The sequence below is a fragment of the Amblyomma maculatum genome, chromosome 1 (genome assembly GCF_055883805.1).
Source record: "Amblyomma maculatum isolate TAMU_Amacu chromosome 1, ASM5588380v1, whole genome shotgun sequence".
NCBI classification, from domain to species: Eukaryota; Metazoa; Arthropoda; class Arachnida; order Ixodida; family Ixodidae; genus Amblyomma; species Amblyomma maculatum.
The window spans coordinates 199,073,332-199,090,445 of NC_139344.1; the positions used below are offsets into that span (position 1 = coordinate 199,073,332).

At 45.4% G+C, this 17,114-nt stretch overlaps 1 protein-coding gene across 1 annotated transcript in view; it reads right to left on the reverse strand.

The window, feature by feature from the left end:
- LOC146205351 (neural cell adhesion molecule 1-like) overlaps positions 1–17,114 on the reverse strand; it is a 289,648-nt gene that overhangs the window by 120,197 nt on the left and 152,337 nt on the right. Inside the window, exons 8-9 of the mRNA XM_084606946.1 lie at positions 14,304–14,551; positions 13,757–13,925 (exon numbers count right to left, since the gene is read on the reverse strand). Coding sequence (XP_084463072.1) covers positions 13,757–13,925; positions 14,304–14,551 — 417 coding nt within the window. The remainder of the gene's footprint in view (positions 1–13,756; positions 13,926–14,303; positions 14,552–17,114) is intronic.

Sequence of the window (17,114 nt, forward strand, 5' to 3'; positions counted from 1 at the left end):
ATACATTCGTGGCGAGTGGATGTCAACGCGCTCGAGCGCATGCGAGCTGATATGATGCGCCATTGCGACACCTCTGCCCTCGTGGAAGCGAAGTGCCCCATTTAGATTCCCGAGAGGCGGAGAAGAACAATTAAAAAAATACGAATGGAGAGGGAGGGGGGGCAGAAACAGAGAGCGATTCTCGGAGGCGCAGAAAACGCGGCAAAGATCGCTCTGTCACCGGTTCGTTCTTTCCTGCCCCATCGCCCCAGGCGACGCAGGCAAGCAAGAAAGCGAACGGAAAAGAGGGTTGATGGAGAGGAAGCAGCCCAAATGCGAAGGCGTCGCCTTTGGTGCAATGTCGCGCCCAGGCCTGACCTCAGGTTACGCGCCCGCGATGCCGCATGGGAAATGCGTCTCTCGCTCTCTGTCTCCGCCATTTTCGTCTCCGCAGACTTTCAGGCAATTGCTGCTTATCAAGGGAAAAGAAAGTTCTCGAGTCGCGATCGTTTCGGAGATTTACTATCGCTTTAAATGTTGCGGAAATAAAATTCTCCGCGACATATTTAGAGAGCACGAGAAAAAACGAAAATACAAGAAGGAAAATGAACGTCTAAAGTGGGATGCCTTCTGCGCGGCTCCGTTGAGAGCGCGTTTTCCCCTCCGCACCCTTGAACCTTAAAAATGGACCGGTAATAAATTGCAGATTTTGCGGAAAAGTGCGCGGACAGAACTGCGGCTCCGCAACGGGCGGCTCTGGCGCGCCAAGCGGCAGCGCCGATGAGTTTCAGGCCACGCTGGGCGGAAGAAGCACCCTCCTCTTCCCCTCTCTCACCTCCCTTCATCCTTCGCCTCCGAGCGGTGCAATTTTAAGAGACTGAATATTCCTTTAATGACCACAAGCGTGGGGGCGAAACGCGCAGCTTTCGTCGTAGTACGAGGAAAAGAAGTGACGCTAAACCAGGTTTAAATCATTTAGAGCTTGTAGTAATAGAGAGCGACGACCGCGCTCTTGTTGGAAAGAATTTTCAATCCGGCGAAAGAAATATGGCCCGTCGTTGAACTCCAGACTTCATGATTTGATTCGACTGGACGGAGTCTCCATCGGGGACGGCGACCCCGTACGCACGAGCTGCGACGCATTATTTCTGATGTACAGTTTTGATACTTATTCAATGCGGCGAGAACCGTAATTAAGACGCGGTTGCACTGCCTGGCAGAGTCGGTACTCGACCTTTTCGTGGGATAAAGCCCGCTAAGTAATTACTAGGGTCCCTTCTTGTTCTCTTGTTGATTAATGTAAATTTCGAGGCACATGGAACTGTTTTGCATTCCACGCTTGTTTTAGCGTTTAGAAAACGACTGCGAGCTGCTGCGAGCGTGAGTAAACTGTGAACAACAAACTTGGGCAAAGTTCTGGGAATATGAAAACGCAACTTCCGTATCGAAGATAATCACCGAGTCACAAATAAAATAAATCACCATCAACCCTTCTTGTGTAATCACGTGCTAATTTCTCGAGCGTTTGAGCACTGCGCTACAGAGAAGAAGCGAAATCTTCGGCCATTTCTTTTTTTTTTCTTTTTTTTTTCAATGAATCTTTTTCCTACGATTGTCGGCCAAAGCTTATTTGACACTGAAATCTGCGACTGACGTGACCGGCTGCATATCGGTTCTGACGTCACGGGCAGTAGCAGCAAGAAGGTTGGAATGATTTATTGTGAGAGAAAAAAAAATTACAGAGCGAAAAATAAAACTTCTGCGGCTCAAGAAACGAGTTCATGAACAAGTTACAAAAATATATGCAGTGGCGGCGGTTGAGAGGTGATGACAGTTTTTCGAAATGGCGTTCCTTCTGTAGGTAGACCTCTTTCAAAGCAAATTTTACAAAGTTAATTAAAATAAGCACATGAAAGGCGCGGACTTAAAGATACAAGAACTATGTGTGTTATTTGCTGCCGCTTGCTATTTGACTCAAAGATAAGGTATTACGATTTGTTAAATATCAACTATTTTATTTGTGTCTGGAAGGGACGAAATGTGGGTATAGCTTTTACGTTCGAAGTTAAACTATTTCAATATAAAATACCTGTGAATGCCAAAGAGTGACGACCTTGCTTATTACCCTTATAGCCGATAGCACTGATGTGAAGACAATATTTCAGCACAAACTGGAGGCGTGAGAGAGACAGTCAATACATTTAACTTACTGTTATGTAACTGAAAAATTAAATAAATAGTATATTATATAACGAAGTCCTGAATCTTGAGTATGTTTAGATATTTACATGATGTGACAGTGTGAGAGTGTAAATTACTTGTTACTATACGAAGAGCCCTTTTTTGAGGAGGAGTTGTAGATTTTAGGGGTGAGTTGCACATGTGGATCCCCATATCACTATGCAGTAGTTTGTATGCTCAAGGTAGAAATTAAAAATTACTTAAGTTGGAAAGAAGTTTCTATATTTAGAGAACAGCTGTAGATCGTAAGAAGGCTTTTGAACCACAAAGCGTCCGAACTGCTAAAATTTTAAGGGGCTATCAATAATTACTGCTAGAAGTTTTTTTTTCTGAGTACCGTGAATTATAGGACACTTGCTACAAAATACGCCAGAATGAAGTTTTTTTTTTTTTTTTTTTCAGACAGTAAATCAATAAAAAACAGTTTTTGATGGACTGAAAGTAACGGCATTTCTTCTGCATTAACAATGCATATTTTGCAGTTTTGCACTAGGCTTATCAGTCAGCATACTGTCATTTATGTCTCATGTTTATAAATTAATATCGTCTGCTTAGAGCACAGGATAAGCATCTGATGAGACTGACAATTATAATACAGCGCAAAAATACAGAACCCCAATGAGAGAACCCTGTCAAATACCCAGATTAAATGTTTTGGCGTTAGACTGTGAACTCCCGAGTCGAACAAATGGTCATTAGTCTTTAAAATAACTTCTGATAAGCGTTCATGGTAAGCCTACTATTCCACAAGAAGGTAATTTGTTTTTAAGGACTTGCCGACTCAGGGACGCGAACACGTTGGCTACTAGTAAACATGAGTATGCCGATTTCCTTACAGTATTTACAGATAATGAGGTAGCTGTAGTGCAAGAGTAGGGAGGAGAATAATGAAACGCGAACCTCGACTATACATTTCCTCGTGTTCAGAAACAACGATGGGCTCTTATTGCGCAGGGCTTTTCGGGCAACACTTTCCTTGAATTGTAGAACGTCACACAGTGCCGTCTACGGTATTGTCGGAGGTGTGGCACCTATGTGAACAAAAAAAAAAAAAGTAACAAAATAATGCTGTCCATAACGGGAATGAACAGTTCTGAGCTTCTCTTCTCTCAGAGCCACGTTTACGTAATTTATCCATGGTATAATGCAGTTGTCTAAGTTTTGATCCTCTGTTTAAGCCCATGGAGTGAATTCGGACAGAGCCTGAACAATGACCATTTTGCCTCGTATGATCAGCATTTCTTAATGTAGGGAATAAGTGCGCTCCCCAAACAGTAATAAGGCGTTATATAATGACTAGGCCGTAGTAAAGCTGCGTCTAACTTTTTCATATTTAGGTTTGTCGCTTAAAGGAACTTAACTTGCTCTCGTTTTTACGCTGTCAAGTCGTACACCAGGCAAAGAGACATGTGCGTCCGTCAAAGATGACTGCACCAATGCTCTTCTTTCCCATATTTATTTTTATTTTGAGAGGCCGCGACGCATTATGAGTGCAGCTAATAAAGTTGTGTGTCTTTACTCGTGCCTATTCGGGCTACGGAACCGGAAAGCAGCCTCGCAGTGCTCTACGCGTCTGTTCCTGCTCTGACGGTCTCGATGAAATTAAATAATTGCCAATTTTGGATCTTGGTATTCATATCATGTCCGCGCTGAATCAGTGTCCCTGAATTTCGCGAAGTGGGAAATGCTTCTATGGATATGCTGTGCATAGCGATTCATGAGCTAAATGTAGTAAGAAATTAAAACGCCGAGTCTCATTTTGCTGCAGCACTCATAAGCCAGATGCACAGATGCATTCTGGGTTTCAACTAGCGGCTTAAGGTGTCATTTTCCTAGCTGTTTACAACAGATGGATTGCTCATTTCTGTTGCTTTCTTTGGCTCTGACGCAGCGGCCGACTGTTTCTACTGTTGCGTCCGGGCGATTTTTAAGACCCGAGCACAGCATCCATATCCGATGACTGTGGTTATGAGTGAAGATACAAAATAAAAATAGTCGGTGTGTACTAGTCTACTGCATGTTGCTCAGTGCACTAGACGTTCAAATCTTATTTGTCTATCAGAGCGTTCTTTAAAGCCCAGATGCGGCACTGAGAAGCATCCCCATGTTATTAAATATTGCATTACGTTCACTTAGTCCAGGTGCGAGACACTCCGTGGCCTGTGGCCGGGCCGGAAAAGTGCCGCCTCAAGTTGGCTCCCCGAAGTGTCTTCTCAAAGCGACCAGTTCGCCTTCCGCTCATTTTCCTCCCGCTTTGAAAAGCCGACTTCTCAAAAAAGAAGCGAAAGAAACTGGATGTGGGAAAATGCCAGAGACGCTCCGAAAGGGGAGTCCTTTTAACTGATCCGACCCGGTAAATTGCTGGACCGCTCAGAAGGCTCTTGAACGCAAGTTCTCCCCTTCCCCCCTACAGACTGCGTGTCCGCCCTCCGTCCTTCTTTTACTCCACCAAGTCGAAGCGGTGGTGGCGGCAGGGAACACGATAAGCTCCGGGTCTGCGCTGCGCCCGTGTTCCGGATGATGAAACACCGCCGGTGCGCTGGCCGCGACCCGTGTGCGTCGTTCCACGGAGGCGCAGTGCGCGGCTGCAGCCCACGTGCAAGGTAGAGGAGAAAGGGGGAGTTGTGTAGTTCGGCAGCACAGGCGCGTGCCGCATCGGGAACACGTCGGTTCGCTTTTTAGCGCCGCGGCCGAATACGTGTCTCCGGACGCTTATGCGATCGTACTGCGGTCACGTCGGTGGAAGGCCGATCGTTTGCGCCGCTCAGTCGGCCGCACCGCTACCCCGCGACCCTGCCAGGGACTCCGGCACCGTATATAGACTAGGTGCCGGGTCGGAGCCAGTAACTGAAACTCGAGCGCCGAAGTACACAAGCCACATCGTGAGCGGCCTCCAGGAGGCGCAGTTTGACGTCTCATGGCGGTGACGGGCGAAAGCAAGACCGTCTCGTCTCGCCGTTCGCAACACAAGGAACAGGAGAGAGGGAAAAGTGGAATCTTCGCTCTATTTATTCTTTTTCTTTTTTTGCCGTCTTTCGGATTCTCTTTTCTATAAAGAATTCTTGGTTCTCCTCGTCACTGTCGTTCTATCTTGCATTTGGAGCTCGTCTTCGTTCGTTTTCGTGTTGTGCTGACGAGCGAAACAGAAGGGATTCCGGAGCGCCTCGGCCAGAATTAAACTCGCAGCTTTAAAAGCAAAAGGAAAGAACACCCATTTATGTTAACGACAGCTTTTTTTTTTAATTTTTTTTCCGAGCCGGCGAGAACGAGAGTAGAATTCCTCACCTCCCGAAGCGCGGCGCGGTAATTGTGGCGCGTGCATGGCCGCGCGCTGTTCGTAAGCACCACCGTGCTCATTATTTAAGAGGAAAGAATATGAAACCATTTCAGTGCTGCTCATAGCAAAGACAAGGCGCGGAAACGAGGCAGAAGAGAGCGCAAATAATCGTCTCTGAGTGGGAACATGCCATTTCGCAACACATACTCCTGGAGAAGGAGCCCTTGAGGATGAGATGCGGCGATCAGCCTGGAGTGAGAAGTGCGGCACGTCAGGCGCAAAGCAAAAACCACGGGAAAGGGTGCGAGAAGCTTACAGCTTGCTGGATCGGTTAGTAGTTTGCAAGCAGCTCGCTCTCGCATTGTTCTGAAGTCAATAGCTATGAAGAACGGCCAGCGTACGCGTAGCATTTCTTCCCTTCCTTCAGTTCCGTATTATTTATGATTCGTTCGAATAGGAGAAGCCGGGACTAAACAATGCACGGCTTGGCAGAGAACCCGATCGAGCCCTGAAGTAGTGGGCACCGTAGTTGTTGGCAGCGCATATGATAGCGGAGGAAATGCAACGACCATGCGGAAGAAGAAATCATATTAATACAATCACTTAAACCGCAGGCATGCAGCTTTCTTTATAACTAAAAAAATCCGTGCGGAACGCCATTAAACAAATGCCCACTTTGTACATAACGAGAATATCCTCGTGCGAAGAGCATTGTGTGCGGCACATAGACGGTAGAGGATTCTGCAGAAACAAATTAGGTAATAATATTTAAGAACTGATGACAGAGAGAATATAAATGACATGACGTGTGGGCATATTGAACTTATGAGTGGTAGTTTAACGACTTTCGGACGATGACTATAAGCGCGTATGCAGATGAGTTACAAGAAAAAGTATTGTCCAGTCACTTAAAGTTCTCCTAACCCCAACCGTGTTTGCGTCTGCAGCTCCCCTGAGGGCATTGTTTGAAAACGAAAAGAAGAAAAAAATGAGCACCCGAGATCAATAGAAAATTGCAGCTTTTTTTAGTATGCATTTAATAACGATAATAACAGAGCAAAAAGCATGCAGATGGCATCAACATGTAAAGAATTACGTATTTTTCGGTCGTCGGCAACTCTATTGCGACAAAACAATCAGATGGCTTTAGATGTATTTCACACTTTGTCATGGCTGTCAGCGCAGATTTCACTACAACGAAGGTAGAAAATAAGCCTCTGAGAGTACTTTTGCGACTCCCTTATTTCTGAGCGTATCTTAAGCACATACGCGGTTCACCTAGGGACACGACAGTATTCTCTTTCGTTCGTTGACGACTGCTTGCATGGTGTCCCGGCGGTCCAAAGTAACTTGATTTAAAACCTTTGGTTGTTTAAAACACTCAATCAATGTTTAAGGTATGAAATGGCGGCAGTATACTAGGGGTCGTCGCCAAGCGCAGGAAGGAGTTTTCCGGAAGACATACTAGCCCCCTGTATAAATATTAATTTATCATTTTGTTGCTTTACCCCTCTGCAAGCATTCATGAACTCTTAACTTGAATTACGTGATGAGCACGCATCGTGTGCATGTACCAATGGGTCCACGCTTATCATGTGCAAGACATCCGTTATGATTACAAGCACGACCGCACCATCTGCCGAGAACTAACTTAAATCTGTTTAAACTTTCGGGTCAGTTTGTCGCTCCAGTCGGTGTTAGTCGCCTTTGTTAGACGCACTGGACTGACGGCTGAATGTTTTGACCAGCAACAACAGCAACAAAATATATGCAAAAATAATGTATCCACCATACCACAGGAAAACGAAGAATATGGTCCCCTCAGTTATGCTGAGCCAGTTCGGACGGCGCCAATCATCAAGAGTTTTAATGGGTCAAGAGTAACTTCTGCCAAGGTGCGCAGTGGCACTGTTATTTTTCCTTGAACCAAATACCCATTCGCCGACCTCAGACAAGCGGAGCACCAATTTGCACCATACCACCAGTGGGTACGCGGCGCCTTCCATACGCCATGCGGCTTCTAAAACCGTTAGGCCATCGCTCCGGTCGAGTCATCAATATTGAGCTCAGTTAAATGACATAATCTTCGGTTAAGGACAGTCATGATTTTGTCAAACATTAACATTCTCACCATCGCCTTTGCTTTTAATCAATCCAAGAGAACGGCTGCTAAATGGTTTTCTTTCTGCTGAAGGGCTTATCCTTAAACATGAAGAGTGGGATGGTAAAAGAGGAGTAAGAAGCCGTTGCTAGTGGTTTTTCTATGAAAGTGTTAATATAACATTTGGTCTTTTGTAGATAGTTCCAGTCTATTATTAGTAAACTGAAAAAACACATGCTTGAGAGAAAGCAAGGTAAAATTTTCGCTCAAGTAATTAGTTAATTAAGCAGCGTGAATAGACTTCTTGGCTACTGAAGACAGCTTACGGGTCACGCGAATGAAAAAGAATAAATAATATGTAACGTCAGTTCATAGCGTGCGGTTCATCGATAATCTTGTTTTGCTTGGCTGACTCAGGCGAGGCTCATTTTTCAAAACCGAGCGAAGTGGATGTCTAAATTGGAACAACAGTAACGCATGCACAAATGGATAACTTGATGCTTATCTAGTTCATGACCTCGTGACCTAATTTATGAAAAAAGAGGAATAAACATTCTCTCACAGTCTCCCAAACATTCAGCGGGGTTTAAATCCCCAAAATAGCTCCGTGACGTTTTGCATTTCTGAGGCGACACGCGTCTGATAATATTTAATGCTGTGCATTAGGCCACCTTACTGATAACAAAAGACTGATATATAGAGACATGCTACCGATGCTCTCTTTACACCATGAATGATGCACTCTCAAAAGTCAGGGCGAATGCTCGCTCAAACATCAGCGAATTGTTTAAAACACGCTTCAGTTACAGCGTGGCTGAGTCACGTGAGCAATTAGTTCAGATAAGACGGTTTGCTTGTACGCGTGGTCTGTGCGGCGGTGAAGGCAACCTGTTCGGCGCGCCTGACCAGCCTGAAAGTTTTCCGCCGAATAGTTCGCGGCGATAACCCAGTTGCGGCAGTTCCTGACAAGACGAATGTGCACCGAGTTTCCCAACATGCAGATAAATCCCTTCGTCCGGGCTCTTTTTCGACTGCTGCGCTGGCCAATGCAAGTTTAAATACACACCTAGGGAAGAGCCGGCGAGTTTTGGGACAGCGCCGAAAACTTACGAATTCAGCAGAGCGCGCGAACGCCCGCTGTAGGGATAAATGTTAGAATTAAGCAAAACCTCACTTGCTTCGTCTCAGTCGCTGCTTTTTTCCCCTTCATTTTCCTTTCGGCAAACAGTCGCGGGCTCGCGACGCTGCGCGGGAAGGCCCGGAATTCGTTAGTACTTTTCAAGGTCAAAGACCAAGTTCATATATAATACACGCATCGTCCGCGACTTGTGCGCGAGCTCGCTGCTTGACAAATAGCCGCGTGTCGATGGCCGCCTCATATGACGGTGATTTATTCACGCAAAAGCGTCTGTGCACCGGCCAAAGCTCTTATGGGGCATCAGTAGGCTGAGTGCGTAAATACTGTCAGTAAGTTGCCAAAAAAAGGGAAGGCCAAGCTTGCGCACATGAGCTTAGCGCAGGAGTGTCGGTGTGTTTGCTTACCATCCTCTCTAGCTGATGGCAAGCAGATAGAAAGCACTCACGCGGTGTCCGCGTAAACAGAGATGTTACAGATATTGATCGAGTGACTTTTCACTGAAATTTTAATTATTTATTTTACATGAAACCGTTTAGTTCTGCTACAAATGATTAATTATGCTTAGCATACTGCCGCAACGACAGACTGCTCAATTTGTGAATGAATTTGTTTATCCAATGTTTGCTACTTGAAAACGTTACTCAGTACTTTTGATTTATGCCTATGTTATGAGTCCTGCCAGCATGCGTCACCTTTCCGAGACTTTTATACTAAATATATCACATATACTCCAGGAAGTCAGTTTACTGGCAAAATTCTAGTGCATCTATTTGATTACCTACAATCAGTTTGGGCGGTAAAGCACTACTCATTACATGCAGCAAAGACTCAAGTTTTGCTCCCTAAGACAAGAAAAGCAACTGCCCCTTCGTGGCGGCGCAATGGTCATAGCGCGTGGCTTCTGATCACGAGGACTCGGGTTCGATCCCGACTGTGGCGACAATGTTTCGAGGAGGCTTAGCTCTGGGCACTCGTTTTTTGAGCGATCGCAGTGCACGTTAATGAATCCTAGGTGTCTGAAAATTCCGGAGCCCTCCACTGTGGCATCCTCATAGCCGACGCCCTTTTGGATGTTAAACCCCCATAAACTCCAACCAATCCAGAAAGGCAACTTTATAAAAAGTATAGTTGAACATGCTTTAAGAGGGACTCGGTAAGCTATAGCAGGAAAGCACTTTGGAGCTTGCTCTTTATACCAGCTAGGGGCCCGTTGAAGAGTTTAAAGCTACTACAATACAAATAGCCATTCAGGAAAAGAAAACATCAGCGGCATGGATTTCTCTCATCAGCCATATCGTTTTTCCTGAAGGAACTGCGAAACTGCTACGAAAAAAAAAAAAAAAAGCGGAAGTCTTATGTCTGAACCGAAATACAGATCTACATGAAATGCATACAAACTAGCAAATATCCTTGCTGAATACCTTGCATGTAGCTCCGGTAATACCCCAGTGCTAAACCGGTAAATATCCTTGCTGAGTACTTTGCTTCAGTAATACCCCATTACTGTGGAATATGGACATCTCACTATTGCAACTTTTCGGTGTACGCAGCCGTAGTCAAGCCTCTAATTATGCTTTTTGGCTGCATCTCCTTTAAACACTGTATTGTTGAAAAAACTTTGAATAGAAATTTTGTTACAGCAAACATGAAAGCATTTTTAAAAGTCAGCAATAAATTCTGCCAGAAAACACTGATTAAACACTCTTTCAAATTGACATCAACGTGCAATCTACATCGAATACCAAAACATTAGAGAGTCTATGCTGATGAATTTCAGTTTTACAGGTAAGTGCTGTAAGTCCCGACGGAGCACAGACAGCAAATTTCTAGAAAAGTTACACTGCGTTTTTCAATAGGTTAGTTACGGTTGATATGTCCTTGAACATTCGCTGCAATTAGCTAACATTTATGGCCCCACCTTGAACCTTTCGTTGATAACGTCAGATATTCTTTCGATGATGAAGTGGACTGTATAAGAGCAGTAAATGCTATTATCGTTTAATGCGTATTCATTTCAGAAGAGACTATTTTGCAAATAGGAAGCTTAAGTTACAAGCGTTCACGCCGTTTAGGCTTTTTTTTTTTTTTTTTTTTGGCATGTGGATCACACCACGAACCTGTCCACGGCCTTGTCATACAACGTCGCTGTGGGCAGCTGCGCAGAGTCCCGTTCACAGCTTTCACGCCAGACTCGTACGCCAGCGGTGGTATGCATTGCTTGCTCTATTTAAATATTTGTTTCAATCAGTAACTTTTTTTTAATGTATTTTATAAAGCCAGCACGTAGCATTGTGCCGTCTTCTGGCTGTAAAGTATTCCGCCGATGTTCATCTCCCTGACAAAGTGTCCCGGTGGCGTTCGCTCACAAGCATTTCATTATACGCTTTGTAGACTACCTGTACGGTGACTATAGACTAGCTGATGAAATTATGTAAGGGTGAAAGACGAATTCTCCGCTGCTGGTCCTGTTTTTCGAACCTTCTGATCTCTGAGAGCTCTAGTTATATCTTTTATGTACGGAAAGGATGCGGGATATTTTTCAATTAAGTGCCACCGCACTGGTGTTTAAGGGTCGACTCAACCGCAGCCTGGTGGTGGGCAGAACCCGTGATGAGTAGCCACGGAGAGGGTTCGTGAGACGGCCAGAAAGTCTGCCAATTGTAAGCCGTCGTAAATGTCATTTACCTATTTCCTGCTTATAAATAGTTTACCATTCGCCTTTCTCAAGTTTTCGTAAAACCCTGAAGTCCGAAGAAGAAGAAGACAACAAGAAAAAACGTATCTTCACTTTGCCACGTAATCTTTATTGCCTCTTTCTCCGTGCGCTTGTGTATATGTCATCTCCACTCCCCCAACACCCTGCTTCTAACGTTCACTCGTGCATTCTATCTTGTCGCCATTACCTTTACTTTCCTCTTTCTCCTTTTTACCGAGCAGGAGCAGAGCGTTCTTCGTATTCAGAATAAAGGGGAAAGCGCCCGGAGTTCGGCAAGGAATTCTATAGCATTCAAAACGCATTAACCATTTGGTAATCGACCTTCAGCCATTAGAGCTAATATTCGAACTGTGAAAAGATCAAAGAAAAGAAATTAGTCCATAGGTTACACTATTCAAGTTAATGTCCCGTGCTGAGGAACAAAAATGAGCTATTAGTTTGTTACCGCTACTGTAGTCCGGGGGAATAAATACTCTACAGATTCGCGACACACGCACTCTCACCATTTTGCACAACTAGCGCAGGCCGCAAAGTGCAGCTCGATGAAAATCGTACGAGTGGTTGTTGTTCTTACATGACGGACTTTCAAATTGTATTTGTAACGATACAAGTCAGTTTCTGTCGTTGAAATTCGATCGCGCTCATCCTGCCACGTGGCAATGGAATTTTTTCGTAATAGCCGGCTCCCGTTTGCTTAGCACATATTCAATTATTGCAGTACCGTGATTCAGACACTCACAGGATTTTGCCGTGGCTCTTCTTATTCTACCAGTCGCACCCACTGAAAGTATTAGTGCGATAGCACCCTCACCACCGCCGGCCAAGAATTTTCTCCGATCTTGTTTGTGCCGCCGCTTTGATTGGCTGTACGCTGTCTCGCGAAGTCACAACCATGTCGCCTCGAACTGGCAATTCAAATCAAGTCCTGTATAGCGACTCCAATGGACGTGTCTCAGTCTATGACTGAGCAGTGACTGACCATGCCCTCTTGTAAGTCATCGCAGCGGATTACAACCATTCGCGTTCAAACCCGGATTAAGTAGTCGAGCCTATTAACCACTCGGCAGATGTTTTGGCTCGTTATAACCAGGTTTAAGCAGGTATAAGTTGTAACCATCTACCATTTGAAGGAACGGCTCCCAGCTGGTGCCACAAGTAGGGTTAAACTCGTGGCTTCCGAGATAAAGCGCTCAATTTCACCAGAGGTGATCGCAGAGGCAACACTAAAACATCTGCCATTTGATGCGGCGGCTACCAGATATCGCCACATGTATAGCTCGAACAACTGCGCACCAGGTCCACAGTCACAGAAAGTTTGTAGCAGGTAAGTATCGTGTAAAAACAGCAATTACATCTAGTTAAAACAAGTAAGACGAAAACCGCCCGTGTTTTCGAACTATAATCAGTTAAACATAGGTGACCCCTGCCAATGTTTCAACGAATTAACACTTTCTCTAAACCATACATATAGTCCGAGTATTCGTTGCTCTCAATCAGGCCTCATTGTTAACTCCATTCTCAGGAGAAACAAGCTGCCTTAGAAAATTGCAGTCGTAATGGTTTTCAAAAAACATCAAAGCAAGTGATCAAATGACCAACGCTAAGATTTCGTCAGTAGAAGAATTTCCCATGTTTTTTGAACAAGAGCAAAATAGAAAATTCAATTGTCCTGAATAGGCGCCGAACCAGAGGTAACGTTGTGCGTGCAAAACGAGAAGGAACCTTTAAAGGCATCTAGGAAGGCAAAGCATCTTTTTCTTTTATTTTTAGCAAATACTTCCAAAATACGAGACACGGCAGGTCACTGAACATTGCCTGGCAGAATCACATACACGCCCTTGCTTCTTGCGCACAACGTCATAACAGTTAAGCCGCTCATTCATATTTGAAGACGCTGCGAACATGCTGACATAAAATTTAACCTAAGCCCGATATTTGAAAGAGCACGCGGCTGGTATACCGGATGTGTCTGCGAACTCTTTCAAAATTTCTTAAAATAGTTTGCAGAAAAAACCTCTCTTAGCCAAGTAATTTGTCTGGTCTATATTGATAATCAATACGACATCACAACTTAAAGATGAATTATTCTAAAGGAACGTTTATTAATGTAAGAATACCTTCGTCCAATTGAAGTATAAGGATAACGATTTCTGTTTAACTGTAGACTGAACCTCCTGCTTCCCAAGCTACTTGTCATGTGATCAGCCATTTAGTGTTTCGAGTGTAGACGTCACGAGAATGCGGCAAAGAGCCGTGCGCAAGGTATGCAAAACGCGCAGGAGCAGCAAATGGCTGAATACGTGCCTTTGTCCAGCAGAGCCTCGGCCGGCGGCAGAGTGCAGGCGTTGATGCGGAAGGGCCTGCTGCGTCCCTTCGAGTTGGCTGCGAACACGCGTGCCTCGAACTCGGTGCCCGGCCACAGCTGGCCGACTCGGAAGCGTGGCTCCGGGCCACTCACGTTTCGCACCAGAACCTGGAAAACAAAGGGCACGGGCCGCTTTCTAAATGTCCTCTATCGAAGGCCGATCGTAACACGGCGTCTGTTAAAGAAAGCATGGTGTGCTATAGGCCCCACCCGGTGCTACAAAGATAGCAGCATTCACTCGTTTCGGTATATACAATGTGGCGAATAGAAATAATCGTGATAGAAAGCGGCGAAGTTGGGAAACATGGAGATTGCAGGGGCATTTTGGCAGAGGATGTTGGCTTGCGTAAATCCCCGTTTTATCCGATAAATTACGGTATTGAACCTCCTTCCGCAAGTCTGCACCGAGGCCGACCTTCGTCATCGTATCTCTGCGAGTATGCCGGAGCTGCAGTGCACTCGGGCTAGATAGCGAAGAGGACCCACCTGATGCTGGGATGCGGACACGCCCCTCTGAAGCGCCGAGCCCTCGGGTGGTCCGTACACCTCGAGCAGGTAGACGAGGTTCTCAGGCGGTCGCGCGAGCAGCGAGGGCCTCTGAGCAGCGGCCACCAGAGAGGCGCCGCCCGTAGCAGCCACCGCTGACTGGCCGCCTGAGGCTCCTCGGCACTCCACCGAGAAGCTGCGCTCGGTCAGGTTACTCACGCTGCAGTTCTCCACGGGTTCGGGCGGGCCTGCACCGCGCCAGAAGACAGGACTGTCAGTGACAGCATCATACCTGGATCTTTCGCGGGCCGGAGTACCATAAGATGATCGCGCATCGGGGTGTAAGTTTTTAGCAGACAGCTGTGGAAGCATGGTGTGACGCTGTGTGCACGCAAATATTGTATCTATGACGACAACGTTACCTATACAGTAAGAAAGTTGTAAACAGAGTGTGGTCTAGGCTGCCAGGCTGCGCGATATTTCTTTACACATGCGCGCCCAGTGCCTATTTCACTGGACATGCACTACCGCACAAGTAGACCTAGTTACGACCTTCTGAAATTGTTGAAACCTTCTTCATACCCTGTGTACACCGGTGGTATATGACGCTAGTTAAAAAAAAAAAAAAGACTCGTTTTCGAAACTGCCACGACCTCACTGCCTACACACCAGTCAAAGCCAAAGACACCTCGGTACATTTCTAGTGTCCATGGCGTTTTCTTTTTGTTTTATTTTTTTGTTCACCTTACGTATTTTCCGGAGCTTTTCTCTTGTCGATTACCGCCAACAAGCAAAAGCGCCTTTCCCGGAATGGTGGTCATTACATTATTAAACTTTCTTTGGTTACCTTTTCTGCAAATGCGTGCGCACATCTTTAGTTGCCTACGGGCCCTTTCATATTTGATAATTATCACGACAGAACTTCCTTTCCTATAGGGTTCAGCATCTGCGCTGTGGCCTCCTGACCGTCTTATAGGCCGAGTAATGTTGAGAATGTCTGGTGTTAGTGTTTCTTTTGTTCATTTACACTCCTCAGTAACAAACTGTCCTCTCTGTGAGTGCTATGTCGCAAGGAGGGAGGGGGGAGTTGCAACGAATGCAGAGAACAGCATTTGGCACTATCAGGCATAAATAGCGAAAGAAGCCACCGGTCACGCGCCACGAGATCGTGCTTCGGCGGACTATACAAACCGCGTCATGTCAGGGGCGAGACAAGAGACGATAGCGCAACCACTGGCATTGCACACAAGCATGGAGGCCAGCCTACGCCCTTTTCCCATGTTGTACTACAACTGGTTTATGCTCAAGCATTTCTGTACGTAACTGGGCCGTCGTTTGCGCAGAACTCATTAACACACATTTTTTATCAGAATGAAAGAAGAAGCGAAGAGAATAAATGGCAAGTAGAACGACTTTCATATTCGCGCATAACACAAACGCAACAGCTTCAGTGACTTGTAACGTACAATCATAGGCAAAAGTGGACAGCCTAGTATCGTGCTGCAGGAGCAGTTGCTGAACCGCACCCGGTCGCTGTTATCTCTCATCGCGTGCTCACTGCGAAGGTACCCGACGGCAAACAATCCCCTCGCTCTTGTCCGAGTGCTTATCATATTTTCTAGTACAGCGCAGCATTCGGCAACTCGGCTGGCTGCTGATGGTCACGCAGCAGCAAGCGAGCGGCTATGCGGCGTCAAACCAATGCGCTCGGGAGATTGGTTAAGGCCGGTGTGATTTCAGTTGCACCACGTTTCTATTTTTTTTTTTTGCACACTGAAGAACGAGTGGTAAGTTTCGGTCTTCAGTTGTGTACTCGTCTGCACAATGTTCTTGCCGTCAGATGCATCTAATAGCGTATTCCGGTCGGCGATCAAGAGCAAGTTTCCTTCCTCGATTAACCTGAAAGTGTAAGTCATAAGGAGATTTGAATTCGCGCCCCGAGTTTGTAGTGTCTACCATGACCCTGTGAAGCATTTTGCGCTCCTTATTTTTCTCACTGAGTTGCTCCAGACCGCACGTAAACAATAGTGTAGAGATCACAGTAACTGCGACTTAACAAGTGCTCTTGTATATGCTCCTGGAATGTGCTATTGATGCTTTACAAAGAAACGTGCAGAAGAGTTCGCAACTCAAGGTATAGTCAAATCCCTTTTTCTGCAATGTGAGAAAAAAAGGAAAGGTCGGTGCAACCAAAATCAGTCTCGGTCTTTACTACTCAGGAGCGCAGTGTTTTGCCTATCCTTGACCTGGATACTGCTGTGTACGCTCCGCTGCGAGGCTGCTTTATTTCGCAAAACAAGAAAATAAAAAAAAACTTATTAAAGGTATATACATGGATAAGCATATGTTGGTGCATCTTGCGTGATACTTGAAGCCGCGATGGTTTTCAGAGAAATAACGAAGATAATGAGACGTACATCATCATCATCATCATCATCATCATCATTTATTTACCCTTAAGGGCCCTTTTGTTAGGGCATTACATAAGGGGGGGAACAACCGTGACATAATACATTGGTCGATAATACAATAATATAAAACAGAAATACATGGTACAGGGTTCATCTTGTAACTATTCTAAAAACAAAACAAAACATCAACGTTAAACATCAACATAAAAGACACTGCTGCTCAAGAACAACCTGAAAAAACGACACGCACTAAGAAGCGCGGAAGAATCATTCAGTACTTGAAATGTACTGTTAATAATTGCCTGAATTTATTTGGTTCGGTTTCAGTGACAATGGCATCAGGGAGTTCATTCCATAATGAAATAGCGCTGGGTAGGAAAGATTTATTGAAAGAGTTAGT